General features: G+C 41.7%; 1 protein-coding gene across 2 annotated transcripts in view; it reads left to right on the forward strand.

The window, feature by feature from the left end:
• Positions 1-9,377: 9,377 nt before the first annotated feature.
• Positions 9,378-23,235, forward strand: part of LOC124115122 (dymeclin-like) — a 30,806-nt gene continuing 16,948 nt past the window's right edge. For both annotated transcript variants that reach the window (XM_048395155.1, XM_046475946.2), the window contains exons 1-7: positions 9,378-9,451; positions 11,407-11,499; positions 13,807-13,954; positions 14,246-14,392; positions 20,446-20,573; positions 21,036-21,144; positions 23,006-23,131. In XM_048395155.1, coding sequence (XP_048251112.1) covers positions 13,815-13,954; positions 14,246-14,392; positions 20,446-20,573; positions 21,036-21,144; positions 23,006-23,131 — 650 coding nt within the window. In that variant the 5' untranslated portion in view covers positions 9,378-9,451; positions 11,407-11,499; positions 13,807-13,814. The remainder of the gene's footprint in view (positions 9,452-11,406; positions 11,500-13,806; positions 13,955-14,245; positions 14,393-20,445; positions 20,574-21,035; positions 21,145-23,005; positions 23,132-23,235) is intronic.

The following is a 23,235-nucleotide window of genomic DNA, read 5'->3' on the forward strand; positions in this document are numbered from 1 at the left end:
GATAGTGACTCACTAGTTACTGTATGAATAGTTACTGGTATAGGCCTGATAGTGACACACTAGCTACTGTATGAATAGTTACTAGCCTAGATCTGATAGTGACTCACTAGCTACTGTATGAATAGTTACTGGTATAGGCCTGATAGTGACTCACGAGCAACTGTATGAATAGTTAATGGTATAGGCCTGATAGTGACACACTAGCTACTGTATGAATAGTTACTGGTATAGATCTGATAGTGACTCACGTGCAACTGTATGAATAGTTACTGGTATAGATCTGATAGTGACATACTAGCTACTGTATGAATAGTTACTGGCCTAGGTCTGATAGTGACACACTAGCTACTGTATGAATAGGTACTGGTATAGATCTGATATTGGCACACTAGCTACTGTATGAATAGTTACTGGCATAGATCTGATAGTGACACACTAGCTACTGTATGAATAGTTCCTGGTATAGGTCTGATAGTGACACACTAGCTACTGTATGAATAGTTTCTTGAATATTTCTGACAGTAACACACTAGCTACTGTATGAATAGTTGCTTGCATATTTCTGATAGTGGCACGCTAGCTACTGAATGAAAAGTAATCGGTATATATGTGATAGTGACATACTAGCTACTGTATGAATAATTACTGATATAGGCCTGATAGTGACACACTAGCTCCTGTATGAATGGTTACTGGTATAGATCTGATAGTAACACACTAGCCACTGTATGAATAGTTACTGATATAGTTTTAATAGTGACACACTAGCTACTGTATGAATAGTTACTGGCATAGATCTGATAGTAACACACTAGCTACTGTATGAATAGTTACTGATCTAGATCTTATAGTGACACACTAGCTACTATATGAATAGTTACTGGTATAGATCTGACAGTGTCGTACTAGCTTCTGTATGAATAGTTACTGATATAGGTCGGATAGTGACACACTAGTTACTGTATGAATAGTTACTGGTTTAGATCTGATAGTGACTCACTAGCTACTGTATGAATAGTTACTGGTATAGATCTGATAGTGACACTAGTTACTGTATGAATAGTTACTGGTATAGATCTGATAGTGACTCACTAGCTACTGTATGAATAGTTACTGGTATAGGCCTGATAGTGACACACTAGCTACTGTATGAATAGTTACTGGTATAGGTCTGATAGTGACTCACTAGCTACTGTATGAATAGTTACTGGTATAGGTCTGATAGTGACTCACTAGCTACTGTATGAATAGTTACTGGTATAGATCTGATAGTGACACACTAGCTACTGTATGAATAGTTACTGGTATAGGCCTGATAGTGACACACTAGCTACTGTATGAATAGTTACTGGTATAGGTCTGATAGTGACTCACTAGCTACTGTATGAATAGTTCCTGGTATAGGTCTGATAGTGACACACTAGCTACTGTATGAATAGTTGCTTGCATATTTCTGATAGTGGCACGCTAGCTACTGAATGAAAAGTAATCGATATAAAATCTGATAGTGACATACTAGCTACTGTATGAATAATTACTGATATAGGCCTGATAGTGACACACTAGCTCCTGTATGAATAGTTACTGGTATAGGTCTGATAGTAACACACTAGCCACTGTATGAATAGTTACTGATATAGTTTTAATAGTGACACACTAGCTACTGTATGAATAGTTACTGGCATAGATCTGATAGTGCCACACTAGCTACTGTATGAATAGTTACTGATCTAGATCTTATAGTGACACACTAGCTACTATATGAATAGTTGCTGGTATAGATCTGACAGTGTCGTACTAGCTTCTGTATGAATAGTTACTGATATAGGTCGGATAGTGACACACTAGTTACTGTATGAATAGTTACTGGTTTAGATCTGATAGTGACTCACTAGCTACTGTATGAATAGTTACTGGTATAGATCTGATAGTGACACTAGTTACTGTATGAATAGTTACTGGTATAGATCTGATAGTGACTCACTAGCTACTGTATGAATAGTTACTGGTATAGGCCTGATAGTGACACACTAGCTACTGTATGAATAGTTACTGGTATAGGTCTGATAGTGACTCACTAGCTACTGTACGAATAGTTACTGGTATAGATCTGATAGTGACTCACTAGCTACTGTATGAATAGTTACTGGCCTAGGTCTGATAGTGACACACTAGCTACTGTATGAATAGGTACTGGTATAGATCTGATATTGGCACACTAGCTACTGTATGAATAGTTACTGGCATAGATCTGATAGTGACACACTAGCTACTGTATGAATAGTTCCTGGTATAGGTCTGATAGTGACACACTAGCTACTGTATGAATAGTTTCTTGAATATTTCTGACAGTAACACACTAGCTACTGTATGAATAGTTGCTTGCATATTTCTGATAGTGGCACGCTAGCTACTGAATGAAAAGTAATCGGTATATATGTGATAGTGACATACTAGCTACTGTATGAATAATTACTGATATAGGCCTGATAGTGACACACTAGCTCCTGTATGAATAGTTACTGGTATAGGTCTGATAGTAACACACTAGCCACTGTATGAATAGTTACTGATATAGTTTTAATAGTGACACACTAGCTACTGTATGAATAGTTACTGGCATAGATCTGATAGTAACACACTAGCTACTGTATGAATAGTTACTGATCTAGATCTTATAGTGACACACTAGCTACTATATGAATAGTTGCTGGTATAGATCTGACAGTGTCGTACTAGCTTCTGTTTGAATAGTTACTGATATAGGTCGGATAGTGACACACTAGTTACTGTATGAATAGTTACTGGTTTAGATCTGATAGTGACTCACTAGCTACTGTATGAATAGTTACTGGTTTAGATCTGATAGTGACACTAGTTACTGTATGAATAGTTACTGGTATAGATCTGATAGTGACTCACTAGCTACTGTATGAATAGTTACTGGTATAGGCCTGATAGTGACACACTAGCTACTGTATGAATAGTTACTGGTATAGGTCTGATAGTGACACACTAGCTACTGTATGAATAGTTACTGGTATAGGTCTGATAGTGACTCACTAGCTACTGTATGAATAGTTAATGGTATAGGTCTGATAGTGACTCACTAGCTACTGTATGAATAGTTCCTGGTATAGGTCTGATAGTGACACACTAGCTACTGTATGAATAGTTTCTTGAATATTTCTGACAATAACACACTAGCTACTGTATGAATAGTTGCTTGCATATTTCTGGTAGTGGCACGCTAGCTACTGAATGAAAAGTAATCGATATAAAATCTGATAGTGACATACTAGCTACTGTATGAATAATTACTGATATAGGCCTGATAGTGACACACTAGCTCCTGTATGAATAGTTACTGGTATAGGTCTGATAGTACCACACTAGCCACTGTATGAATAGTTACTGATATAGTTTTAATAGTGACACACTAGCTACTGTATGAATAGTTACTGGCATAGATCTGATAGTGCCACACTAGCTACTGTATGAATAGTTACTGATCTAGATCTTATAGTGACACACTAGCTACTATATGAATAGTTGCTGGTATAGATCTGACAGTGTCGTACTAGCTTCTGTATGAATAGTTACTGATATAGGTCGGATAGTGACACACTAGTTACTGTATGAATAGTTACTGGTTTAGTTCTGATAGTGACTCACTAGCTACTGTATGAATAGTTACTGGTATAGATCTGATAGTGACACTAGTTACTGTATGAATAGTTACTGGTATAGATCTGATAGTGACTCACTAGCTACTGTATGAATAGTTACTGGTATAGGCCTGATAGTGACACACTAGCTACTGTATGAATAGGTACTGGTATAGATCTGATATTGGCACACTAGCTACTGTATGAATAGTTACTGGCATAGATCTGATAGTGACACACTAGCTACTGTATGAATAGTTCCTGGTATAGGTCTGATAGTGACTCACTAGCTACTGTATGAATAGTTTCTGGAATATTTCTGACAGTAACACACTAGCTACTGTATGAATAGTTGCTTGCATATTTCTGATAGTGGCACGCTAGCTACTGAATGAAAAGTAATCGGTATATATGTGATAGTGACATACTAGCTACTGTATGAATAGTTACTGATATAGGCCTGATAGTGACACACTAGCTCCTGTATGAATAGTTACTGGTATAGGTCTGATAGTAACACACTAGCCACTGTATGAATAGTTACTGATATAGTTTTAATAGTGACACACTAGCTACTGTATGAATAGTTACTGGCATAGATCTGATAGTGCCACACTAGCTACTGTATGAATAGTTACTGATCTAGATCTTATAGTGACACACTAGCTACTATATGAATAGTTGCTGGTATAGATCTGACAGTGTCGTACTAGCTTCTGTATGAATAGTTACTGATATAGGTCGGATAGTGACACACTAGCTACTGTATGAATAGTAACTGATATAGATTTAATAGTGACACACTAGCTACTGTATGAATTAATACTGGTATAGATCTGATAGTGACCCACTAACTAATGTATGCCGGCGCCCAGCCAAGAACCCCTGATCGATAATCAAGATCTATATTGTAACAAAACGGGTCTTACCTCGCGAAGTACATCAATTCACGTGAGCACCTTGATGAAAACATGAAAAGCTGTGAAAAAGTCTGTCGCCGCCCGGGTGACCGTACACATGCGCTGCAATCTTGCAGTCTCAGGAAATCTTCACGGCAGTCGCCATATAGTTTATGTACCGGGTGTCGATTTCGTTACGCGGTTTTTGATAGGACTATGCATGGACTCGTTAGTCCAGCCAAAATATAACCCCATTATTCCAGTCTAGTTCGGCAAGGGTGAAACCTGATTTTTATGACGCCCTTGTTGTCACTGATCAGATCACAGCAAATGCCTTGTCTGTCTCCCATACCCTAGAGAATATATTAAAAAGGAGTCCAACTCAAGTCTAGAATGATTTTTTAGGTCTGAAATTCCGGATTGTTTTGGGCTCTTTTTGGATTTTATTAAGGACAATATTTTATTTTGGACAATATTAAGAAATACTTGAGCGTAAATACACCCTTCAAAAAAAAGAAACGCACAGGTAGTATGTAGTTCATTGAACCTGACTACACAAAAAATCCGGAATATAAATTGGATATATATTATTGGAAAATGTTGGTGGCCTTCAAAACGCAGCCATTGTCGATTTGCAATGACTTAAAAGGCATTGTTTTCACACTTGTTCAAAAATGTCATGGAGGAAAACAGTAAATCAAAATGCACGTGCAAGTTTTGGCATTCGTAAGTCTTGGTAGTGGCTATAAAAAGGCAAGCATAAGCCAATAATTTGTCATTCAATTGTCAACCTTTTTCAAGCTCGAAAATGCCGAGACTCAGCGCTGCCGATCGGAACATCGCCATAGGACGTAAAACTAAGAGGGGAATCGCAGTCTTCTGTTGTACGCCACTTCAACGCCCACCACAGCACCATTTGCCGCCTTTTAGACCGATACACACAGTTCAATTTCACTGCAGACCGTCCGAGAACCGGCCGACCAAGAGTTACCATCCCTGCACAGGATCGCTACATTCGACTGTTCCACCTACGTCATCGCAATGCCACAGGTACGGAGACTGCAGGACGCATCCCTGGTTTGAGGAAGTATCGGACCAGACTGTCAGGAACCATCTTCGCGAACCTGGAATCCGACAATTTCGGTGACGGTAGTGTCATGGTGTGGGGGCCATATCCTACACCACGAGATCTGACTTGGTTGTGGTTCAGGGAAATTTGACGGCAAATCGCTACATGAATCAAATTCTTCAACCTCACCTTCTTCCAATCATTGACCGTCAGAGGGAGCTGTTTCAACAGGACAACGCTCCACCACACACAGCTCTTGTCACGGTAGACTACCTACCTAATGCCAACATCAACGTTTTGCCCTGGCCGTCGAGATCTCCAGATCTCAACCCAATCGAACACCTCTGGGGTGCACTCGATCGACGTGTACGTCAACGTCAGAACTCACCACAGACACTCCCACAACTGGCCAACGCGTTACAAGCAGAATGGTGCAGAATTCGTACACTTATTCAGTCAGTGCCGAGGAGATGCAGAGCCGTGATTGCTACCCGGGGCGGTCACACGAGATACTGAGTTCAGCGCAACCTTGTGGCCGTATCTGACATGACAATGAACAGTTTTCAATACCTTTGTATAACGACAGCATGTAACTATCGAGCTCCAAAATTTCATATTTGTATCTATGATACTAAATTAAATTAAACGACGTTTTCGTGTTTGCAGTGACAGTGTATGACACTATAATCAGCTTTGCATTTCAACTTTTACTTTTAGTTTCCAATCATATGATGATTATTGAGGATACGTCATATTTCAGTATCACATTACTTGTGTCCCCCCCCCCCCCCCCCCCCCCCGCGATATTGCTCGAATATTGCTAAAAGCGGCCTAAAACCATACTCACAAACTCACTTAAATGTTAGCAACATCGCAATATTAAGAATTCTATATGATTAATTATTGTAAATTGGGACTAACGTTCTCAAGCCAATGTGTGTCTGGTCACTTACTTCACTTAAACGTGAAGAAGGAGGTTGTACATTGACGTGAATGGTTACAGTTACAGGGTTCTCGCTAGTTTGGCATTTAAGATGATGACAAACAGCTGTGCCATAAGAAACAGCGTTGTCATGCCCTACAGAAAGATTTAACTGTCATTAAAAAAATAATTCTCTTACATAGAATACTATTTTAATCATTCGGTCATATTGGAGCAAGTTGTCATGAGAACGGTAACAGTTTAAATGAGCAATTCAACAAATTCAATAGCAAAACACGAAAACGTTACAAATCATCTGGGGTTATTTTTAGAAAAAAATTGCCTAGAATTTCTGAAGGGGTGTCAAATATTAGTAAGACAATTTGATGATCTCTTTACTCTGCAGTTCCTGTCTGAACATTGGGGACATATTTTTATTTTCATCATTAACACTCCTTTTGTGTGTTATCCTATGAATAATCCTGATTTGCCACAATACGGTGTAAAACAGTATTCTGACAATGTGTCATATTACCATGCACAGAACACGTTTTAATCAAGTCGAGGCATTCCTGAAGATTATTGTGTGTTACCGTTGTGTTAAGTTCATGTGAAGGGTATTTTGGGGACTTGATGAAATTCACACAATAATCTGAATAGACATATATATACATATATATACAAAAATGAGGTAAATGTTCACTCGGTGTACATGTAATATATAATAAAATAATAAAGTCCACGTTAGTCCATCATCTTCTTTATATCAGTTTCATAAATAGTACTTTCACTGTCTCATGACAGCTCTTCAGTGTAACTGACAATGACATATAATGACGTCATACTTATGATGACGTCATAAATTACAACTGTGACGTCACAATGTATTTACACACTCCAGCGACGACACCAAGTAATTTAACAATTGTAGGGAGACTTTTGAATTAAATATACAGTATTTGTAAAGTAACAGTGCAACATTTACGATTGAAATGACAAATCTATTAATACATTCTAGAGTTCAACTTTGGTTTCATCAATTGGATAAACATTTGTTCTTTTTCCAGTCTCAGCTGCTTGTTACTTGTATACAATTTATAAAACGGAAAAATAGTAAATTTCCCGTTTCCGCAATCATCAATGTGTTTGCTGACACCTAAGCATCGAACATTAGGGTCTCTAATCTGCTGTTTGTGTACAGTGACTCTATCTTTTAATTCCATGCCGGTTTCACCGATGTAGTTTTCGCCGCATCCCGAACATCTCATAACATACACCACATCTTTGCTGCGGCAGTTCATGTCGGCTTTCACATTGAAACCCTTGCCATTTGCAAAAAGGAAAGTAGTACCTTCACTTATGATGTTACACGTGCCGCATCTTGGTGTGTTACATCTACTTACACATGATACACTCTCTGTACAAGAATATTTGGATGGACAAAGAATCTGCTTGAGATTTTTTGGTTGCCTGGTACTTTTTATAATTTTAAATTTATTCAGTCCTTGTTTCATTTTATCGCTTTATCTGTAGGATTGGGAGGTTGTCCCTTATGACTGGCATGATATCACAGTTATTAGGATTGAAGGTGGACACAAACGGTATAATTTGATCGCCCACAGATTTTTCATTAGGTTTCAGGAGAGTATGTCTTGGAATTTTTAAAGACTTTTCTATTGCGTCATTTATGACGCGAAGCGGATATCCTAGCTTCCTGAGATACCCCATTAATTCTTTCAATCTTAAATCTCTTTTATCCGTTTCCGACACGATGGTACATACTCTCCGCGCAAGTGAATAAGGAATGTTAGTTCGTGTATGCCTGGGGTGACATGAACCGAATTGTAGGTATTGATGGGTGTCCGTTGGTTTGTAGTAGATATCAGTTTTCAATTAAGTATCTTCCTTAACTACAAGGACGTTCAGAAATGGAATTTTGCTCTCGCTAGACTCCATAGTAAAACTGATGGAAGGATGGAGCTTATTAATAATATCCAGAAAAATGTCTAAATTTTCACGGGTTGAGAGCCAAACTAAAAACTGCATATATATATGCAGTCTGTGTATTTCACTATGTTAGAAAATAATGTCCAAATGTTACCTATTTTCGTTATTCGTTTTATTGTCCTAATTGTTAGAAGAGTTATCGAATAATTTGGATTAGAGTGTATATGTTTAAAATAGAGAAGATATGATCCAGTTAGGTGAAACCCAGTTTCTGAAACATCAACACAAAATAACCTATCTGGCTTCTTTTGAAAGCGAAATATGTTTGGTATATTGTACACACTGCTAATTAGGGCTGGGACGGGTAACTCGGGTACCCGGGTTAGCTACGTGATATTATGCACCCATTCCTTGTGACTTTTCATATGGCTGAATAACGATCTATATAAGTCAACTTCAGTGTATGCATGGCCAGATTGTTAAATACGTGAATCTTAGCACGTTTTGACAGGGCTATGGTAAAAAAAAGTCCCAATCGGACATTTTGTTCCTCTCTCTTGAGGCCTACAGTGGGTACCCGGGTAGGGTCGGGTAATAGGGGGACGGGTACCCGGGTAGTAAATTTGGACACGTCCAGGGCCTACTGCTAATGCACCTGTTCACCTCTTTATGCATCTCTGGTACAACTGTGAGGCAATTAAACATAACACCAACAATGCAACTGTTTTTTCTTTGTTTTCTGACGGGTGTATTCGTATGAAAACATCAAGAGTGTGGAAAATGATTTTAAAAAACTGTTATGTCAGCCCGATTACATATGTTCACTTAATGTCCGGCTTTTATTTGAAACCGGAAATGAATTTGACAGGAAGTAGGGTTTCACGCGTGCGTACGACGTGGAAAGAAAAACGAATTTACCTTGGGAGAGAATGTTTTGATTGTCTTGGTAAGGATCTGCGTTTGATGTTTTGCTTTTTTAGATTGAATGAGTGTAAACAGTGCATTCATTATTGATGCATACGATGATTTGACAAACCTGGCTAAGTGTCACACAAGTTTCTGCGACGGGTCTTATCACGGTCTCATCTTCCGTTCTTCACCTAGGCCTTATTCGTCACTGTCAAGATCCGACACTGTCAGAATTTACAAGATTGCCCTAATGATGTTTACACTAATGTTCGGACTGTTTCATACTGTTTATTTAATAGTTTGGTTTCTCCTACCGCGCTATGGCGATTGTTTTTGCAGCATATAGAAAAAAAAAGATGAGTGTTTCGAAAAGCCAACATCCTCTGGATCATGAAATACACATGCATTGCATTAAATTATAATTAATATTGGGAGTACTGCACTTTATCTACTCTGACAGTCCATATTATCTTCGCTCCCGCCCAGCCCTTGCTATTATGCTATGGCTTAAAAGAAGCCAGTCTAGATTTTTTTCACAGTTTCTGAATCTCCCATCTCACTGGGGCTCCTTTCCAATCTCGTCAATATAAATGTAGTTGTGTGTATCTATGAAAATGATATATTTCCGGAGACTAAGTGTCAGTCTACACTTTATCGTGTGCACATTTTCAGATTCCAATAAGCTCAACATGGGTACAGATGAATGAAATCTAGGGTAATTAAATGAGTGAGCTTCTCTAACCCTAACATGCCTAAGGAACTCAGACGCAGGTGAGATAAGTGAAGTGACAGCAACAGCAAAAACAAATTTGCACTAAATGGTTTTGCCTCCAAACTCATTAAAATCATCTTAGTTCTCACTACCGCTAAACAAAGATCTGAGGACGTCCCATTACGGGTCACGTTAGTCCGACCTTGCGTGAACTTTGACCAACCAATGGAATGACCAATCAGAAGGCAGCTTTCTCGTGCTTTACCGCACTAATTTCAAATTGGCGACTACGCTTTAAAACATATTTTGACAAATTATCGATTATAAATATGAAACCTGAACAAAAGAACATTCTGGAATGGCTAACAGATGGTCTGGATTGTATAGATTCAGGATGCATGATTAGAAATCACATTCCGACTGTCACTTTCATAATCTGGTAAGCGATGCTCTGATTGTTCGGATGAAAGGTCCTACTGACATGACCCCTAATTGGATGTCCTCAGATCTTTGTTCAGCGGTAGCGAGAACGAAGGTCTGATTTTAATGAGATTGGGGGCGGTCGGGTAGCCTAGTGGTTAAAGCGTTAGCTCGTAACGCCGAAGACCCGGGTTCGATTCCCGACATGGGTACAATGTGTGAAGCCAATTTCTGGTGTCCCCCGCCGTGATTTTGACAGTATAGTATTGAAAAGCTTTTGAGTTTTGAATAGTAGTATTATTTTTTCTTTTAGTAAGAATATTTTAGAGGAAGAACGGCTGACTGCAGAATTGTCAGTTCATTCTTGTATTCTTTTGGAAGTAATCATCTGATTAACACAGAGACTTGTTCACAAGCACATTAACTGACCATTCACAAATTTGCTAACCTGTTCACGAATTGGCGGAAGACATGCTTGACATTATTTACAATAATAATTCTGTTTCGGTAAATCTAAAATTTATTTCATCACCATAGTTTATCTAAGTTATTATTGATGACAAAAATTTCAAATCGATAATCATTAATATTTCTTCCCATCAGTTATAATTCCAATTATCAATCTTTTTAGCCAGCCCGTCATATTGTCCAGTTAAACAGATATGTGGCTAAACTGAGTTGAACAAAGCACTCTGAGGCCCAAGTGTAACCTACTGAAAATTGTGCCAAGAGATCGATTCATTCATTCAAGACTTATAAGATTTTGATACATACTACATCTGTGGATAAGCAAATATGGCATCCAAATTTTGAACATGTTGATGTCGTCATCTTTATATTAGTGTGTGTTTCTGTTTCAGATTTTCTGTTTAAGGAAGATGTTCATCTAGGTCAAAGATCTCAGTTCCACATCAACAAAAGATCAGTGTATCTCAGTAACTCCCATAATACAGGTGTGTATCAGCAGGATTAGTGTTATAGACAGAAAGGTGTCAGCAGGATTAGTGTGTAGACAGACAGGTGTCAACAGGATTAGTGTGTAGACGTGAAGGTGTCAGCAGGGTGAGTGTTTAAGACAGATAGGTGTCAGCAGGATTAGTGTGTAGACATGCAGGTGTCAACCGGGTTAGTGTGTAGACATGCAGGTGTCAGCAGGGTTAGTGTGCAGACATAAAGGTGTCGGCAGGGTTAGTGTGTGGTCATGTGGGTGTCAGCAGGATTAGTGTGTAGACATGAAGGTATCAGCAGGATTAGTGTGTAGACATGAAGGTGTCAGAAGGGTTACTGTTACAGACATGTGGGTGTCAGCAGGGTTAGTGTTATAGACAGATAGGTGTCAGCAGGGTTAGTGTGTAGACATGAAGGTGTCAGCAGGGTTAGTGTTTAAGACAGATAGGTGTCAGCAGGATTAGTGTGTAGACAAGAAGGTGTCAGCAGGGTTAGTGTGTAGACATGAAGGTGTCAGCAGGGTTAGTGTGCAGACATAAAGGTGTCGGCAGGGTTAGTGTGTGGTCATGTGGGTGTCAGCAGGATTAGTGTGTAGACATGAAGGTATCAGCAGGATTAGTGTGTAGACATGTGGGTGTCAGTAGGGTTACTGTTACAGACATGTGGGTGTCAGCAGGGTTAGTGTTATAGACAGATAGGTGTCAGCAGGGTTAGTGTGTAGACATGAAGGTGTCAGCAGGGTTAGTGTTTAAGACAGATAGGTGTCAGCAGGATTAGTGTGTAGACAAGAAGGTGTCAGCAGGGTTAGTGTGTAGACATGAAGGTGTCAGCAGGGTTAGTGTGCAGACATGAAGGTGTCAGCAGGGTTAGTGTGTAGACAGGAAGATGTCAGCAGGATTAGTGTGTAGACAGGAAGGTGTCAGCAGGATTAGTGTGTATGGTGTTTATGATCATGGCTTCATATGAATGATCATGGCATCATATGAATGATCATGGCTTCATATGGATGACCATGGCTTCATATGCAGGGATGTGAAATCTCCGCGGAAACGCGGAAAATTGCGTTTTTTAAAACAGTAGTCCTCGGGAAAAAAATCATCTTCCGCGGAAAAAAATATTAAAAATTAAAAAAAAAACACTGCGAAAAATATGATCGAAAACCGGACAATTGGCGCGGATTGTCCTGTTTTCGATCGGAGCTTTCACAGCATAGGTTTTCGGACATCATACGTTTTCTGTCACGAATACTTGCACTATAACGTGGGGCATGGCGTCACACAAAAATTGTAAATACTCAGAGTCAGCTGATGGCTTGTTTTTAAGATAAAGTTGTCTTTTAGCCTGTAAGTGAATGAGATGTTTTACAATTGTTCATGTGATAAGCGAGAAATTTATGAATGTTTCTTCAGCGTCCAAAACCCCATGTCATGGGGATATATATTGTATTAATGTCTTATGTTTGCAATGGAGTTTTGTTTTTTTCATCAAAAGGTAAGTACAAGGTAAGTTTTTTTCAATATGCTTCAACATGAGGAAAGGGTCAGACATTGCACACTTGTGACAGTTGTCCTTGTGTCTGGGGGATGGGGGTTGAAGTTTATGGCAGTATTGCTCCCAGACCTGGCGGGTAGCCAGATGCGCGAAAGCAATGCCCGATTTTTTTAAAGTACTGATTTAACTTCGAAATTTTACTGCATCTGCCATCTTGTTTATTTTACTTATTGACTTTTGCCATTGAACTATTACATTTCTTGGTGTGAATGTTGTCCAAACTGCATGAAATTTCTTAAAATGCAATCAAATGTTTTAAAAAATTCTGGGGGGCATACCCCCAGACCCCCCTAGACTTTTCCTCTTTTATCGGCAAAACCTGCTCACATCCCTGCATATGGATGATCATGGCTTCATATGGATGATCATGGCTTCATATGGATGATCGTGGCATCATATGGATGATCATGGCTACATATGGATGATCATGGCTACATATGGATGATCATGGCTTCATATGGATGATCATGGCATCATATGGATGATCATGGCATCATATGGATGATCATGGCTTCATATGGATGATCATGGCATCATATGGATGATCATGGCATCATATGGATGATCATGGCATCATATGGATGATCATGGCTTCATATGGATGATCATGGCATCATATGGATGATCATGGCTTCATATGGATGATCATGGCTTCATATGGATGATCATGGCATCATATGGATGATCATGGCATCATATGGATGATCATGGCTTCATATGGATGATCAGGGTGATGAATTGTCAGGATGTGTGTGTTACAGTTGACATCATGGGTGCCACAACCAGCAGCCTGGCCGACCTGGCCCAGAACGAGTACCTGATGAGGCTGTCAGGGCGTGACCCCATTGACCCTATGGACCCCTTCTGGAACCAGCTGCTCTCCTTCTCCTTCCTGATCCCTGTCAACAGGTACGCTGCAAGTAGTAACCATTATAACTGAAACATTAGTTCAATTTGAAATTGTTCATTGTATTTTGGAGGGCCTTCCACCACACTGTCAGGTAACTTTTGAAGGAACATTCTAATACTATCTCCCTATCAACTGTTCATACAAGTGGTCACTTAATACTTTATGCTGACAACATATTATTATATGTATGTCTTCAAAAGACCCAATTCAACTCTGTTTACATTTATTCTGCATACAGTGGTTAAACATTTGTTTAAGACGGTTAATGCACAAATGTCGTCTCTTGACAGCTCGGATTCCAAGCTCTTGGAAGATTCAACAGAAAGGATCTGCAGCAACTTTGCCATCAACAACACACACACAGGCAACTTCGGGGCCCTCGTCCACAACTTCTTGGTGCGGGCCGCAGAGTTGAAGGCCTCTGCCCAGTGTGAAGAGTAAGTAGAAGGGGAGACAACTGATGTGAACCCACGATATATCAGAGTTGAAACATATCTTAACTGTGAATCAGTCGTTTATTCAATTGTTTAACACGTTTTACAGTAACATTGACATAGAATAGAACCTAAGAAGTCTCCTCAGAGCAGGCAAACAAGCCTCTGTTTCGACCTTGTCACTATGACCAAACTGTCCAGGTCCGTGACTCCACTTTTTCATTGCCAACCTGCCCTTGTCACGGTGTTCACGATTGTCTGTGTTTGTTAATGATAGACATTGTGAGGTAGCTAAAATTCTGACTCTAGCGTTTGCCTTAGACTCCTTAAAAAGAGGATGTTATTGTTTTTTGTTTTTAAAAATTTAAATAAGTAATTTCATTATGTAAATGTACATTTCAAATATATTTTGAATTCTGTCTAGTCAAAATCATATTTTGTCAAACAAAAAATTATGCACGATTTGAATGAAACACAGTGAGAGTCATCTAAAGCACCTAAGTTCAGTTGCCTTCCACAGTCCATATCATAGTGGGTATGATGCCAGATTCACTAACTGACATACTGCCCAACAGCTGCATGAAACCCATCCCCTCACTCCCCGTGGGATGCAGGATAGCAGGGTACAACACTCCTTGTTTGGAAGGCCAGTGACATCATTATTATGATGGTAATGGCACCTATGAAGTAAGTCCCTTGTGCCGACAGCATGTACAGGGCACACTTTAGAATTATGTCTGAACAATGCTTATCCTGACATGACACACTGCAATTTCCTCCTGGATGTACCGGATATAATCACACAAACATCAGCATATGAAGTAGTATCCTTTCGAAAGGGTATTAGGAGTGGAATTGTTCGTTAAGAACATCAACAAGTCCTGAAATTAGAATAGAGACTCCAAGTTGCATGGACATGTCTGGCACAGTGCATGCTGAGAAGGAAGTGGTGGAATCAGGGCCAGATAACTCCTGTTGGTAACCAAGGGCAGAGGGTGCCCCGGAAGAGGGAGAGGCACATTTTGGGTTCCATGTTATGGGATCCAAGTCCAGAATGAAATAGCAATATTTTTAAACTTATCCTATCTTACACTATGCATTTCTTCTTTTTCTTCGATCTTGGTGTGGAAACATCCTAGAACAAAGTTTCCAGCTTCAAAAAACACCAATCACCCCAACACATCCCATACATCACTAAATCACCACTGTGATCATTGTTCACACACCACTGAAATCCTGTGCGACACGACCCCATTCTCAATTCTATCGCTATGGTGTTCGGGCGTTATACCCGAACAGAGAAGCAGCTCGTGTTAGAGGGACTTGTGCTTAGACGTCGGTTGAGTCCGGTTCCAGCATCTTCAACCTCAGCTGCTTCCAATCCTCATGAGACGAGGGCAGTGACTTCCACCTTGACGTTGCATAGTATTGCACACTCTCAGCCTTCATGGAGGGATGTTTCTGGCATTCTGATTGGTCTTTGCCTCCTACTCTCTTCAGAATCTCAGGTCCAAGGTCATAGCAGCCACACAGCGCAGATGAGGAAGCCTAGCGGATTACAAGTCTCAAGTCAAATACTGCAATAATTTTGGATTTCCCAGGGTATATATGCTTGTCTGTCGTCAATAGAAGCCACCATCCGGTGCGGCCATTTGTTAAATGGTGTCCCAATCTTCTACCTGTTCACCTCTGTCTTTTGCGCATGTGATGTCTCAGTAGTTGATTGGAGACCTGTGTGAAAAACGTGTCTACGTCAATAGAAGCCAACTTCCGCTGTGGCTATTTGTTTAAATGGTGTCCCGATCTTCTACCTGCTACCCTCTGTGTTTTGCACATGTGATGTCTCGGTAGTTGATTGAAGACCTGTGTGAAAAACGGGTATCATCATGCGTTTCCTCTTCTCGTTCTTACCTTATTCAATTTCTATGTCGGTTTGATTGGTTGCCGAAGTGAAAAAAGAGATGCCCAGCTGGTCTGCCTTCCATCCTGGAGCGTATGTGTGAGGTCTGTTTTGTAGAACCTGCTCGCCAGGGACAGGGTGTTTGTACAAAACACCTCCTATCCTGGGTGAGGTTGAAGTCATGACCGAGTAGCTTTCGCCTTGCTTTTAGTTACACGGTCATTTTCATGGTGCATACCGTATTTTCTTGAGTATAGTGCACACTTTTTTTCGAAAAAACACAGCTGTGTAGAAGGGGGTGCGCATTATAGACGAATTATGAGTTTGGATGTTTTTTTCCCCCATGGAAAGACATATTACCGTGAGCACGAAACACCGGAAATACCATGTCAACAAATCCATACTGAAGTACGCAAAATAATCATGTAATTTACACTGTCTGGCTATAAAAAGGGTTTCTTTGTATATCTGGACTTATGTTTGTAACTTATTTCATTAATTTTATTCAAAATTCCTTATAATATTGTTTTTATTAATTTCGGTGAAATCGTGTGTGAAGCGATCGGAAGATCGCACAACTCACCGTTATTAACAGCAACCACGGTCAGAATACCGCCATTGACGCCTTGAAACGAACTTTAGTTGACAGAGAATGGATACATATATCATAAATGACATACTTTGACTCGTTAAAAGTCATAAAAGGCTGCATTTAATTAAGAAAATAATGGAATATATTATTCCTGATAAAAAAAAATAGTTTCAGATACAATTGTTGCCGATCCTTGCATTAAAAATCGTTCAACGAGTTCTACCTGCACAAGCCGCCCAAGTTCAGAATGTTGAGCTTGGCGGACCCGAAAGCTCTGATCATGCCGGCCGACTGGCTCGCTTCGATCAACCTGAAGGATGCTTATCTGCATGTTCCAATTCACTCGGATCATCACAAGTATCTCAGGTTTGTCTTTCAAGGCAGGCACTACGAGTGGGTTGTACTCCCATTCGGTCTTTCATCCGCTCCCTGGCTGTTCACACGGTTAACCACCCCCATAGTGGGGTTCCTCCACCGGAGGGGTGTCCGGTACTTCGCGTACCTGGACGACTCGCTAGTAGCAAATCGAATGACTGACATGCTGTCTCGGCAGCTGGATTTCGCACGTCGGCTTTTGGAGCAGTTGGGGTGGATTGTCAATCTCCCCAAGAGCGAGTTAACCCCCTCTCAGAACTTGCTGTTCATCGGAGGTCGGTTCAACACGGTGACCCATCGCCTCTTTGTCCCCCCAGACCGGTGGCACAAGATTCAGGCGATGATTGCCAAAGTCTTAGCGGTGCAATAGACTGTTCACTTTTGGGAACAGCTGTTAGGGTTACTTGTGTCAGCCCAGGACTGCATCGAACGGGGTCGTCTCCAACTCCGCCCGCTGCAACGTCTTTTAATCCAGTTGTTAGCACAGGAGGTGAACAGTGCGACAGTCGCCCTCCCGGATCGGCTCCGACCGCATCTGGAGTGGTGGACAGTCCCTTACAATGTCTTATCAGGAGTCTCTATGCGGCCCTACCGGGCCATGTTGAACCTGTATACAGACGCCATTCTAGTGGGCTGGGGCACCCATCTAGAGGGGGAGGTGAGCTCGGGGCTGTGGTGCGTAGACGAACTAGGTCTTCACATCAATTGTCTCGAGTTCAAGGCAGTGATCAACGCAGTCAATCACTGGAAGCATCGTCTCTTCGACGCCCGGCTCATGCTGGCGACCGACAACACGACGGTAGTGTCCTATGTGAACAAACTGGGGGGAACCCACAGTCACTCGCTGATACCACACATTCTAAGCCGGCTCTGAGGAGTTCGCTGTCGAATGTTACTGATCGCGCCCATGTGGCCAATCAGATCATGGTACCCCGACTTGCAGGCCCAGGTCATGCAGTCGCCACTTCCACTGCCTGTGAGACTGGATCTCTTGATCCACCCTCACACCCGTCAGCTTCATCCAAACGCAGGGCAGTTCAATCTGCACGCGTGGATGTTGTCATCGAGCATCTGAGGAGTAAAGGTTTTTCTCGTCGGGCGTCTTGGGTTTACGTTAGTATGCATCATGATTCTACCCAGAAGGTGTTATTTTTACGAAGTGGTGTTGTAAACATCACATTCATTCGCCAGATAAGGTATCTGTGCAGGATATTGCTCGTTTCATGTCTCACTTGCGAGAGACCCGGAAACTCTCCGGGGGTTCCATTGCCAACTATGTCTCGTCCGTTGCTACGGTAGGGGACGTTGCTATGGGTACCAGTCTCTCCAAAGAGCCGGTGATACGGGGTATTATCAAGGGTTTCAAACAGCACGATCTTAAGAAGGGCCGCCTTCGTGCACCGGCCTGGGATCTTTCCCTAGTGTTGCAATCGCTTACGGAAGCCCTGTATGAACCCTTGCATAGTGCTTCGTTCCGGCATGTGACTTGGAAAACAACATCCAAGGATCAGAGAATCGTGCAAACGGAGAGAGAATTCACTGTAAGATCACTCAAAGAAATCTTACATCCTGCTGATACTGAGGACAGAGCGCTGTGTCCGGTTAGGGCCCTTAAGTATTATCTTAAGGCTTCGAATGAACATAGACAAGGGCGTGACCGTCTGTTCATATCGTGTAACCCAAATCGCACGGTTGACATAACTCGCAACTCGATTGCGTTGTGGCTTCGTTCTGCCATCAATCTGGCGTACCGGTCTCTGGGGTTACCGGTAGCGGGGTCAAACCCGCACGAGATCAGGGCGCTAGCGGCAACATTTGCCCTACACTCGAATATCTCTGTTCACAGAATATTACGAGGTTGTTACTGGCGTTCTTACTCGGTTTTTGCCAATCATTACCTCAGAAAGGTTTCTGATGAAGACGTGGAGGGGGTGCACCGTCTTGGGCCGCTGATCGTGGCACAAACGGTCATCTAGGGGGTGTGTCCAGCGCAATTCCAAACTCCGCAGTCGTCAGTCCTTGCACGGTGGTCAATCTGGGTCGTCTCCAATGTTCCCACGCCGTGGGTACAGGAGTAGGGGTCCTGCAAACCAGCGCACTCACACCACAGGTGAGGGCGGCTTTTTGTGTGTTTTGTCCTTATTTGTATTTTGACAATTATGCATTTAATTGTCTGTCGTGTATTCCAACCTTGTGATACATGCTTACGAATACTGGAATTAGGTCACGTGCCTATAACATACTTTAAGTAGGCTTGCTCGGGGATATACGGTCTGAATGAAGTTAATTTCCCTCTTTCGACTGTTTAACCTGATCTAAGATTTAGCTCACACGGATACTGTGTTCTCATCTGCTGCGGCGATGAAATACCTATCCAGTGGGGCCGTTTGGAGTCACCAATCGTTTTGGCAATGACGATTGAGCCTTACAGTATGCACTTGACAGTGCTATGGTATTCCTATAGGGTAACGCCTAGCTTGGTGCATGCGCATCGAGTGCTTCCGCCTTGATGTTTACTTCCGCTGGTCGGAAGGAACACTAGCAGTCAGGATTCGGGTTGTAGGTGCTCCCCACCGCCTACTGTGGTAGTCAGCCTCGGTATAACAGTGGTAACGTATTACTTAATGTAATTTGTAGAATTGTCCTATTCGGAATATTCTATAAGTAATATGTTACCACTGGGCTGCTGCCCGCCCGTCCGTCCCCCGAGCACTTGCTCTCGCAAGAGACAAGAGTGAAGGGTGTCACATGGCAGCTAGGTGGCTACGCACGTGCTGCATGAGGTAATTGAGATCTCTGTGGTAGATTTCGCTATAGCAGCAGTTGTGGGAGACAACAGCCTCGGTATAACAGTGGAATAGGAAAATTCTACAAAATTTGCATCATATATGCACTAACGTGTAGAATAGATGCCGACAAAAAATAAATACATTGTACCAAGTTCTTGACAAGAAATATGAAGGCTCTGTAATTGAAATAATAACATCTTACAGTACACTACGTTACCACATTTCATTACTTTACAGTACTCTCATATTTTCTGAGGACCCTTGTAATTAATTATCAGGGGTCCAGGGAGCCCCTGTTTTGTATGTCAAGGTAAACCATGCAAATGTCAGCTGGGAAATATTGATATATTTGTTTTTACAATTCCGTGGTTATTAATTATCTGCATGTTTGTGTCTACAGCAACATCTTCATTTGGCAAACCTACAATGCACTGTTCATCATCCGAAGCTTCTGCAAGTACTTTGTGGAGCATTTGAGTGAAGAGCTTGTGTTACAACAGTTTGACTGCAAGCCCCCCGGGGAGAACGGTGAGTTCAGGGTACACCTTGCTCCCATTTAACATACAGCTGTTTGTCCTGTGTAAACTAGTGATCTCTAACAATATTTAATAACAGTTGATTGCCTTGATTTTACAATAAAATGTCAGCTGTATTTAAGTATTTGAAGTCTAGCTGTATGAAAGGGTGAAAGTTAACTTTGCTATTTATTTTTCTATAAAACCCTTACAGAAGTTACCATGCCTTCAATATCCACACCTACCCCAACATTAATCTTCTGTTTCTTCGCAAGTGTACTCTTTTCATTTTCAAAATGGGTAATGATTGCAATCATGGTTTTGAGAAAATACAAGATGCAGATCTATTGAAATAACTGCCCTAATAAATAACCAGACAGGAGATACGGAAGTCAGGAGATGGTCCTGCTTGATTAATAGTTTTGTATCAACACATTTTTGAGAATGACAAAATGAACTTGTTTCCATCCTGTAGTTGACAGCAACCTTGAAGGCGACATCAATGAAGTGGATCCAACAATTGGGGAACTGGCTGAGAAACTGATGTCATCTCTGGTGGAGCTGTTGGTGGACGTCCCTGTCTTGTGAGTACATAACTGTTGGGTGACGTCCCTGTCTTGTAAGTACATCACTGTTGGGTGACGCCCCTGTCTTGTAAGTACATAACTGTTGGGTGACGCCCCTGTCTTGTAAGTAAATCACTGTTGGTGGACGTCCCTGTCTTGTAAGTACATCACTGTTGGTGGACGTCTCTGTATTTACAACACTGTTGGTGGATGTCCCTGTCTTGTGAGTACATAACTGTTGGGTGATGTCCCTGGATTGCGAGTACATAACTGTTGGTGGACGTCCCTGTCTTGTAAGTACATCACTGTCGGTGGACGTCCCTGTCTTGTAAGTACATCACTGTTGGTGGACGTCCCTGTCTTGTAAGTACATCACTGTTGGTGGACGTCCCTGTCATGTGAGTACATAACTGTTGGGTGACGCCCCTGTCTTGTAAGTACATCACTGTTGGTGGACGTCCCTGTCTTGTAAGTACCTCCCTGTTGGTGGACGTCTCTGTATTTACAATACTGTTGGTGGATGTCCCTGTCTTGTGAGTACATAACTGTTGGGTGATGTCCCTGGATTGCGAGTACATAACTGTTGGTGGATGTCCCTGTCTTGTAAGTACATCACTGTCGGTGGACGTCCCTGTCTTGTAAGTACATCACTGTTGGTGGACGTCCCTGTCTTGTAAGTACATCACTGTTGGTGGACGTCCCTGTCATGTGAGTACATAACTGTTGGGTGACGCCCCTGTCTTGTAAGTACATCACTGTTGGTGGACGTCCCTGTCTTGTAAGTACATCACTGTTGGTGGACGTCTCTGTATTTACAATACTGTTGGTGGATGTCCCTGTCTTGTGAGTACATAACTGTTGGTGGATGTCCCTGTCTTGTGAGTACATAACTGTTGGGTGACGTCCCTGTCTTGTAAGTACATCACTGTTGGTGGATGTCCCTGTCTTGTAAGTACATCACTGTTGGGTGACGTCCCTGTCTTGTAAGTACATCACTGTTGGTGGACGTCCCTGTCATGTGAGTACATAACTGTTGGGTGACATCCCTGTCTTGTAAGTACCTCGCTGTTGGTGGACGTCCCTGTCTTGTGAGTACATAACTGTTGGGTGACATCCCTGTCTTGTAAGTACCTCGCTGTTGGTGGATGTCCCTGTCTTGTGAGTACATAACTGTTGGGTGACATCCCTGTCTTGTAAGTACCTCGCTGTTGGTGGATGTCCCTGTCTTGTGAGTACATAACTGTTGGGTGACGTCCCTGTCTTGTAAGTACATCACTGTTGGTGGATGTCCCTGTCTTGTGAGTACATAACTGTTGGGTGACGTCGCTGTCTTGTAAGTACATCACTGTTGGGTGATGTCCCTGTCTTGTGAGTACATAACTGTTGGTGGATGTCCCTGTCTTGTAAGTACATCACTGTCGGTGGACGTCCCTGTCTTGTGAGTACATAACTGTTGGGTGACGTCCCTGTCTTGTAAGTACATCACTGTTGGTGGATGTCCCTGTCTTGTGAGTACATAACTGTTGGGTGACGTCCCTGTCTTGTGAGTACATAACTGTTGATGGATGTCCCTGTCTTGTAAGTACATCACTGTTGGTGGATGTCCCTGTCTTGTGAGTACATAACTGTTGGTGGACGTCCCTGTCTTGTGAGTACATAACTGTTGGGTGACGTCCCTGTCTTGTGAGTACATAACTGTTGGTTGACGTCCCTTTCTTGTGAGTACATAACTCATGATTAATGATTTGTCTGGTCCAGATGGATGGTTTACAGACGGCCATGATGTGCTGACAGTAACTGTAGTGTAAACCGTTGTTTGTCATAGACATGATAGGAATGATAACTTTCTATACCTATGTATTACAATTGTATGCTTCAGGAACTTCACATACGCATTGCACCTTGAGACGCTGAACACGCTGCTGACACTGCTGTCAATACAGATGTTCCATGCCCAGCCTGCCAGCAAGTTCACTCTGTACAGGTTCATCATGCAGGGCAGGTGGTGAGTTACCTCATCGTGGGTGTCACTCCCAGATTCCCCGGTATTCATCCTTGGTCTCCACACATCATGTAGGGGAGGTGGTGAGTTACCTCATCGTGGGTGTC

The sequence above is a fragment of the Haliotis rufescens genome, unplaced genomic scaffold (assembly GCF_023055435.1).
Source record: "Haliotis rufescens isolate VD_foot unplaced genomic scaffold, xgHalRufe1.0.p SCAF_14, whole genome shotgun sequence".
Classification (NCBI taxonomy): Eukaryota; Metazoa; Mollusca; class Gastropoda; order Lepetellida; family Haliotidae; genus Haliotis; species Haliotis rufescens.